This window comes from Notolepis coatsorum, assembly GCF_963971535.1.
Source record: "Notolepis coatsorum genome assembly, contig: SCAFFOLD_244, whole genome shotgun sequence".
Lineage (NCBI taxonomy): Eukaryota > Metazoa > Chordata > Actinopteri > Aulopiformes > Paralepididae > Notolepis > Notolepis coatsorum.
The window spans coordinates 220609-229516 of record NW_028170389.1 but is presented as its reverse complement, the minus strand read 5'-3'; the positions used below and the strand labels follow the sequence as shown (position 1 = coordinate 229516).

The 8908-nt window shown below is 46.0% G+C and overlaps 1 protein-coding gene across 1 annotated transcript; it reads left to right on the top strand.

Moving 5' to 3' along the window:
- Positions 1–2188: 2188 nt before the first annotated feature.
- cryba4 (crystallin, beta A4) lies at positions 2189–4421 on the top strand (the record flags this gene model as incomplete). Its single annotated transcript, XM_084339412.1, has 5 exons — positions 2189–2227; positions 2751–2869; positions 3505–3646; positions 3952–4094; positions 4274–4421. 5 exons carry the CDS (start codon positions 2189–2191, stop codon positions 4419–4421), a joined length of 591 nt encoding a protein of 196 aa, XP_084195538.1.
- Between the last annotated feature and the right edge of the window lie 4487 nt (positions 4422–8908).

The window sequence follows — 8908 nt, the reverse complement described above, 5'->3', positions numbered from 1 at the left end:
AACTTTTAAATTGAGTTCTCCCCTCAGATTATAACCCCCCTCCCTATCAAAGAACAATTCTTGAATGTTTCTTGGAAGTGCATGACTTTTTGCTTTATACATTAATTGTGCCGTTTTAAATTCCACAAGATCATTTAACTTCAATGTCTTTGACTCCAAAAACAATATGTTAGTGTGATCACGATAACCTGCAATGTGAACTATCCTTGTTATGGCCCTTTTTTGGAGTATAAAAAACTCTAACCTTAACCTACTTCAAAAGAGTGCCTAACCCTAACCAGTGTAGAAACTGGCGTCGGCCAATCAGAGAGCGTCCTGCAGAAATGCGGCTACGGAAAGTATAGACGCCCACGGCCCTGTGTGAGTCGTGAGTCGCCCTCCACGCCCCCCCCCCCCCCCCCCCGGGTGATACTGTGGTCGTCTGCACTTCTGCCCCTCTATAGATTATAACCCTGCTTTTGTCGGGGGGGACAAAGCCAAGCCCCTCCCCCCTGCTGAGCCAGGGGCTTTCAGCGCGTGGCCCCCTGCCAGGGGAGGCTTTAAAAGGGTGGGGGCGCGTGCAGCTTCTCATTCTCACATCAGGACCTCCCACGGGCATCAAACCGAGGTGAGTCTCTGTCCCTCTCTCTCTCCCCCAGCCAGCCAGCCAGCCAGCCAGCCAGCCAGGGCACCCAGGGCACCCAGGGCACCCAGGGCAGCCAGGCCCCACACTCACTCTGTCCCGAGCCCCACAACACCGCAGCAGCAGCCCCCCGGCCCCGGGGCCGGCACTGCAGCCAGAGGTGGTTGACAACATAGTGGTGGTATGGAAGAAAATATATATTTAACAATTAGGAGAGAATAACTAAATATATTTAACAATTGGGAGAGAATAACTAAAACTAAAAAAAAATAACTAAAGAGATAGAATAGAGCGATGGAGAGAATTAAGCCTCGATGATGACGCTGCCTCTGGCTTCTCTTACTTTCTCTTCACTTTTGTTCAGGAACTATGAATAGATCATGTGATGATGCTTTCAGTCCAGCATTTTATGCATTCAGCCTCATTCTGCCTCATTCAGGCCACTATGGAGCCAGTGCTTTGGCCTTTCATTACGTAACGCAGGGTAGAGGAGCGCTGTGTGTGTGAGCAACAACACCGGGCAGCGGCTGCCGGAACAGAACCGGCCTCTGGCTGCTGCACTCACTCACAGGGGCTTCAGGGACACAATGTTGCTGCTCCGTTCTTTTTCTTCTTCGTGGCTATTTTTGCGTGAATCTATTTAGTTTGTTCATCAACCAGCTATCTGTCACTCGGTGCCCCTGGTGGCCAACGTTGTAAACAAACTGTTGTGCGCTTTGGGATGCGTGCGTGTGTGTGTGTGTTAGACTAGATGTGTGTGTGTGTATGTTACACTAGATGTGTGTGTTCCACTAGATGTGTGTGTGTGTGTGTGTGTGTGTGTGTGTGTGTGTGTGTGTGTGTGTGTGTGTGTGTGTGTGTGTGTGTGTGTGTGTGTGTGTGTTAGACTAGATGTGTGTGTTAGACTAGATGTGTGTGTGTTCCACTAGATGTGTGTATGTTACACTAGATGTGTGTGTATGTGCCACTAGATGTGTGTGTGTTCCACTAGATGTGTGTGTGTGTTCCACTAGGTGTGTGTGTGTGTGTGTGTGTGTGTGTGTGTGTGTGTGTGTGTGTGTGTGTGTGTGTGTGTGTGTGTGTGTGTGTGTTCCACTAGATGTGTGTGTGTGTGTGTGTGTGTGTGTGTTCCACTAGATGTGTGTGTGTGTGTTCCACTAGATGTGTGTGTGTGTGTTCCACTAGATGTGTGTGTGTGTGTTCCACTAGATGTGTGTGTATGTGTTCCACTAGATGTGTGTGTGTTCCACTAGATGTGTGTGTGTTCCACTAGATGTGTGTGTGTGTGTGTGTGTGTGTGTTCCACTAGATGTGTGTGTGTGTGTGTGTGTTCCACTAGATGTGTGTGTGTGTGTGCCACTAGATGTGTGTGTGTGTGTGTGTGTTCCACTAGATGTGTGTGTGTGTGTGCCACTAGATGTGTGTGTGTGTGTGTGTGTGTGTGTGTGTGTGTGTGTGTGTTCCACTAGATGTGTGTATGTGCCACTAGATGTGTGTGTGTGTGGGTTAAACCAGCTGCTCTGATCAGTATGTTGACCTCTCTTGCCCTCCATCCCTCCAGACAACATGACTCATCACTGCACCAAGTTCTCCGGCCACTGGAAGGTGAGTTTGTGTCTCAACGGCTTGTTTCTGTCCTAACAGACTGGATTAACTCCAGCCCAAATTCAGACCAATCTAAAACGAAATCACATTTATGTAACATCACAAGATTATAAGATCCCTCCTCCTCCTCCTCCTCCTCCTTGGAAGCATGTCTGTGACATCATCTTGTAAACAAACCTTCCGTAGCCACAAAATATATAACAAATACACTTAAATTGTAAATGGGATTGAAAACCTATACTAGCTGTTGTCTAATGTTAGTTCTTGTATCAATAGCTCAATCAATGAAAATGTATCCAAATGGAAACTTATCTTCATTCCATTTAAGACGAAAAAAAACGAATGTTTTATTATTTTTGATGGGGCTACTACTACCCATTTGTTCCCATTTGGATTATGGATTGGGCCTTTAACTGTTCTCTCCACGGGTGGAGACACAGAACCAGGGGGTTCCCCGTGCCCGGTGTGTGGTGTGGTGCTGTGGGCACAGGGAGCACCTGTTCACGAGCCTCTCTCTTCCCAGATCATTGTCTTCGACGAGGAGTGCTTCCAGGGCCGTCGCCATGAGTTCACCTCCGAGTGCTGCAACGTCATGGAGTTCGGCTTCGAGACCGTGCGCTCCCTGAGGGTGGAGAGTGGAGCGTGAGTAACACACACACACACACACACACACACACACACACACACACACACACACACACACACACACACACACACACACACACACACACACACACACACACACAGAGGAGGAGGTTACATCCGCTTGAAAGAGTAACAGAACCTCAAACAAACACGTACCCTTATTTTCATCATCATAAACTGCTAACTGGTCTTTTGTCACTTAAATTGTTCTATCTATATTGTTTATATACATATACACATCCATATACATATATACTTATATATGATATATATATATATATATGATGTATGCAGCTTGGTTCAGTGAGTTTTCAGTCAGTTGCACTCTAAGGTTTTGTAGTTTAGTTTAGTTTAGTTTATTCGGATCCCCATTAGCCACAGGCATAGGCTACTATTACTGGGGTGCACACAAATCAATACAATACAATACAATCAATACAATACAATCAATACAATACAATAAAACAATACAATACACCTCAATAACACATATTATATAATAAAATATCTAAGTTCACCAATCACACATACCCATCTTCTCAATCACCCACTATGTTTACTTAACTTTAACTTGACCTGTAGCTGTTCCCTGAATGTGTATGTGACCCACCTCCTCCCCTCTCTCCCTCCAGCTGGGTGGGCTACGAGCACGCCTCCTACCAGGGACAGCAGTTTGTTCTGGAGAGAGGAGAGTACCCCCAGTGTGACGCCTTCGGCGGCAGCAACGCCTATCACATCGAGAGGCTGACCTCCTTCCGACCCATCGCCTGTGCCGTGAGTTCAATTCCCCCCTCTTAGCGTGCATCACAGCCCCCCCCCCCCTCACTTCCTCATGGACTCAGTGTTCTGTTTTTAAAAGATAGGCCAGTGACCAGAACGGTCTCGTGTCTAGAGACACGGCATGCAGCACCCCCGCTGGCCTGGCATAGGAGAACCATCTGTCTTAGCGTCTCTCTCGACTGTCTCAATAAAGGGGAAAAGACTATGAAGTGAACGGACTTCCGCCTCTTAGCAATAAGGTGAATCCTGCACTGAGGAACCAAATAGTAATGATGTCCACTGTGCTGTTTGCCCCCCAGAACCACAGGGAGTGCCGTATGACCATCTTCGAGCGCGAGAACTTCCTGGGCCGCAAGGGTGAGCTCAGCGACGACTACCCCTCCCTCCAGGCCATGGGATGGTGCAACAACGAAGTGGGCTCTCTCAGAGTCCAGTCTGGAGCGTGAGTACCCGCTACTATCTCCGATTGATTGATTGATTGATTTTATTTAGACATAAACTCTCTACCCTGCTACCCCCCCCCCCCCCCCCTCTACCCTCTCACCAGCAGCACCATGCTGGCTTGGCTTCCACAACTCTCATCTCAATGACTGACTCCCTTCTCTTTTGATTTCACAACAGATTCGTGTGCTACCAGTACCCCGGTTACCGTGGCTACCAGTACGTCATGGAGTGCGATCGTCACTGCGGAGAGTACAAGCACTTCAGGGAGTTCGGCTCCCACTCCCAGACCCCCCAGATCCAGTCCATCCGTCGTATCCAGCAGTAACCACTTTTCCCTGACCCCTGCTCCCACCATGTAACCCCCTACCCTTGAATAAACTATTCTTTCTTTAAACCTTATACTGACCTCAGTCCATGTATCTCTGCGTGTCTGACAGTCCCAATGGGAAAACAATTGCAATGGAGAAACAGATAGACAAAGGGATTAAACAGGTATAGATAGACAGACATTATACTGGGGTCCATTGAACTGCTGAGCATGCATTACCAAGACTGACCAGGGGGCGGCACTGTGTTTCCACATATAAATGTAGATCAAGGTTGAAGCATCGTGTCGACACATTATGCCTCCAGATAAATGAGTAACGATCAGATGCTGCCTTAGCGTCGTGTTGTGTTTAAAATGATCAGAAGTGCGCCAGAGATATAAGCGTTGAGCATGCTGTCCTGTGGTGCTGCTGACTCCCCATCATGTGTACTACAGCTCCTAGCATGGCAGCTAGTGACATGGTGTCGAATGCACTACTTTCACCTCCATGATGCTAGAGTGTCCAAATTCAAGTAGTATAGGAATTTGAAGTGCAGACGAAAACGGGTCTGTTTGCAATAAAAGTCCAAATCTTAAAATAGGACCTTTATTTGTCGGGGGCACGGTGTAAAATATCGGTAAATAATGATAAACATGTCCAGGGGCGGACCTAGCACATTTGGCGTCCTAGGCGAGCTTCACCACTGCGCCCCCCCCCCCCCCCCAAATCAAAACATCTTAACAGTTATACAGTAAAGTACTGCACCTTTATTTTGTACAAGCAAGAACAATGTATGAATAAATGTAAAGTGCACACTAAAGAATTAAAACAAACAAACAACTTAGCTAAGACACAATAATAATAATAATAACAAACAATAAAAGAATGTGAACATTTGCTTTCAAATAAAATTAAGAAGAAATGTAAAGTGCACAGTAAAGAATTAAAACAAACAACTTAGCTAACAATCAATAATAATAATAATAATAATAATAATAATAATAACAATAACAAACAATAAAATAATGTGTAAATTTGCTTTAAAATAAAAATATGTATTGTAAAATATGTTACACATATATAATCAAAATATAATGCTAAATAAACAAACAAATAAATAAAAATTACAAATTCACTTTGTCTCAAGAACTATTTACATTCCACTCCCTATCATCACACTTCAAGGTTAGCCTGTAGCTCCTACTGGTTTCCATTTACAGTGCAATCCTTCTGGCCTTCCTCGCTGCAAAGTCATCAATCACATCATCATATGAAATCTGACCACCAACCTCATGGTTAATACTGATTACAGCCAGACCACTGAGGCGTTCTTGAGCTATGGTTGACCTCAGGTATGTTTTCAAGAGTTTTAATTTGGAAAAACTCCTCTCGGCTGAAGCTACTGTTACTGGTAGCGTTGCACTGATCCGCAGAGCAATACACAAGTTGGGATATATTTCTGTGAGCTGCTTTGTGTGTATGAATTTCAACAACTCAAGAGTTGTCATGCTCTTTGATGGCAAGTCAGGTACATTTTTCAACTCCTGAGCCAGCTCCTTCCCATCCAAATCAGATTGCCCTCCATTGTTTAAGGTGTGTACAAGTGCCTCTGCTTGCTTCATCAGCTCTTGGTGTGGCAGGTCTTGGAAGTTGTACAAAATTGCATACCTTTCACCTTGAATGAATGAATGAAAATGTTATTAACAGATGGCTGAATGGGTACAATACAGTACAGCTCAATACACACATAATTGTTAAGGGGATGCAGACCAGAGAAAGACTTTCATCTTGTTTACATCAGGGTCCCCCATTTTCAATTCATAACATTTATGGCATAGGGACATACAGGTATATAGTATACTGTTACATTTGTGACATACGATATGCCAATATATAGTACTGTTACCCATAGATCCTAACAGTGAATATATACATATATACATAGGTATTGGCACGTTTCTCATCTTCTTTTCTTCTCTTTTTATACTGCGATCCGGATGGCTTTTGTCTCTTCATAGTTCTCTAACGTTAGTCTTTCTTTCCTCGACGCTCAATTCTATAAACACTTGATCGCTACCCATCAATGCACAGCACTATAGCCTAGCATGTTCTGACTGTGAACACCTAAAGCCGAGGCTCAGATCGACTGACCGTTTTCGATTTTTGGCTCATTTTCCCTTATGTTATAAAAAAATTTTATGTAAAAATAATGGCTGCAAAAAAAAGATTATAAAAAAAAATGTTTACGTTTTTTATTTTGCCTAGGCAACCGCCTATATCGCCTGTAGGAATCTCCGCCCCTGAGCAGGGCCGGCTCTGACCAATTGGCTGCCCTTGGCAGGATTTTATCTGGCGCCCCCCTTGCATCACAGTTTATTCACTACCAACCTTATTTTCTATTTTTTCTCCCATCCCAATTTCGTGTTTCCAATTTTCCCCTCCCCTGTCTTTGAACGTTGCTCGACTATGCCCCCCACTGGTCGGTTGTAGGGAGGATAGAAGCCTTGCATCACGTGTCCCCTCCGGTACACAATGAGGCAGCCTGTCACATATTTTCACCTGCCAGTGCGGACTCTCATTGGCGAGGTGTAACGCATGGGAGGCTCACACTACCGCCGTTACTTCCTGTCTCTGCTGTGCAGGCGTCCCCCAACCGACCTGTAGGGGTCGCTGTCCACAACGTCCAGATTACCACCCATCGTCTTCCACCCGCTAACTCTGCCAATTGAGTTAGTATGACGGCCGGTCCAAGCCGGAGGCAACGCCGACTCGGGGAGTCGAGACCGGAATCTCTTGCATTGGTGACAAGCGCAATCTCCGCTGCGCCACCCAGCCGCTCCCATGGGATTGTTATAAACGTTGGACCTGTACTTAGAGCTGCCGCGGTATTGATGTTTTCCTTACCGCACAAATTCGCTAAATATTTCCTACCGCCGCAGTTATCGCACACACCCAAAAAAAAGTTTGAATGCATTTTTTTTTTTTGTAGTCTACTCTTTATAGCATATAGCCTGCCTCTAGTCTAAGGGTGTTTTCACACCTGTAGTTCGTTTGCTTTGTTCCGATTCAGGGAGACACAGGGACTATTATGATACAATTGTTGCACTTGACCCTTAGTTCGTTTGTGTTCACACGGCTGTGTTCACACGGACCAAAACAAACGCACCCAACGCAACAAGCCCATTTTAAAGCACCTATTACCCATGCACATGCGCAGATTGCCCACAGAGTCTGGACGACGCGAGATGACGCACGATTGAATGTGGACTGTTCCATCAGAGGGGGGAGCTTCGGTGGCCAGTGTCCTTTCAGCCGACCAGGATAATGAAACAATGATCCCACTAAATGGCCAGAAGCGTCTTATGGCGACATCTACAATTACCTCATTGAGTCTCCAGGTAGACTAATGTTTATATTTAAGTGCAGCGGTCTGTAGCCACTCACATTACCACCGAAGCTCCCCGATGGAACAGTCCACATTCATTCTCTCGGTGAGAGAGAGAGAGAGAGTCAGTGAGAGGGAGAGAGAGAGAGGTGTTGTCTCGCACGGTGCAGCTGTTGCAGCGCCACTACAGTCACTAAACTTTCTGTACACTTGCGTGTTCTCCAGCATCTGACAAATGTGATCGTCTGCCCAAATATCAACGAGGCAGTGTACCGAGTCATCGCTGCTCCACGTTGACCCACGGCTCACTATTATTATTATTGTGTCGGTTTGCTAAGTCGATTGCATTCTCACAGCATACGAGTCGCGTCGGGTTCGTTTGGAAGTGCGCCGAGACCACCCTCTCTAGGTGGTCTCGGCCCGCTTGTTTTGTTCCGCAACAGAATGTGATTGCTGTGTTCATATATGCCCAACTGAACCGAAATAGGGGGTAAACGCTCCAGGTTTCGGAATAACAGCTCCAAACGAGCCAGGTGTGAAAACGCCCTAAATGTCTATCTTTAGAGGATAACTTTGCAGCATGAATATTGTTTGGGATTCGGCAAGCACACGCATTCGTTATTGAAAGTGAAACACGGATTCGAAGTCTCCCCTCTGGTCATGGGCCGTTCACTCTGTGTCGCGGGCAGCTGTGGTAGCGCCCGGCGGTTACCCCCCCCCCCCGACCCTTTCTTATTATTATTATTATAAAGTTACTACTTATGATTAACAAAGGCATTCGATGTGTGTTCTATTATGATATGTGTGTAGTGTTCTGATAACGACTATTGGTGAAGCGATGTCGAGATTCATTTGGTTTGGCAGCGGGAGCTAGATTTGCGAGAAGCATGCAACTGCAGAGCTGACAGTTGTGCGCGCACAGTGCAATACTCCAATTCAGCCATTGGCAATTCAGCTGTTGGGTGGGTGGCGCTGCTGAGCTTCCCCAGACCGGACCTGAGAGCGCCGCTGGCTCTGCAGTTGCATACTTCTCGCAAATCTAGCTCCCGCTGCCAAACCGGCGGAGATATAATAGTCATCACGCAACGTTTATATTTCACGATAATGTTGCCGTCTCTC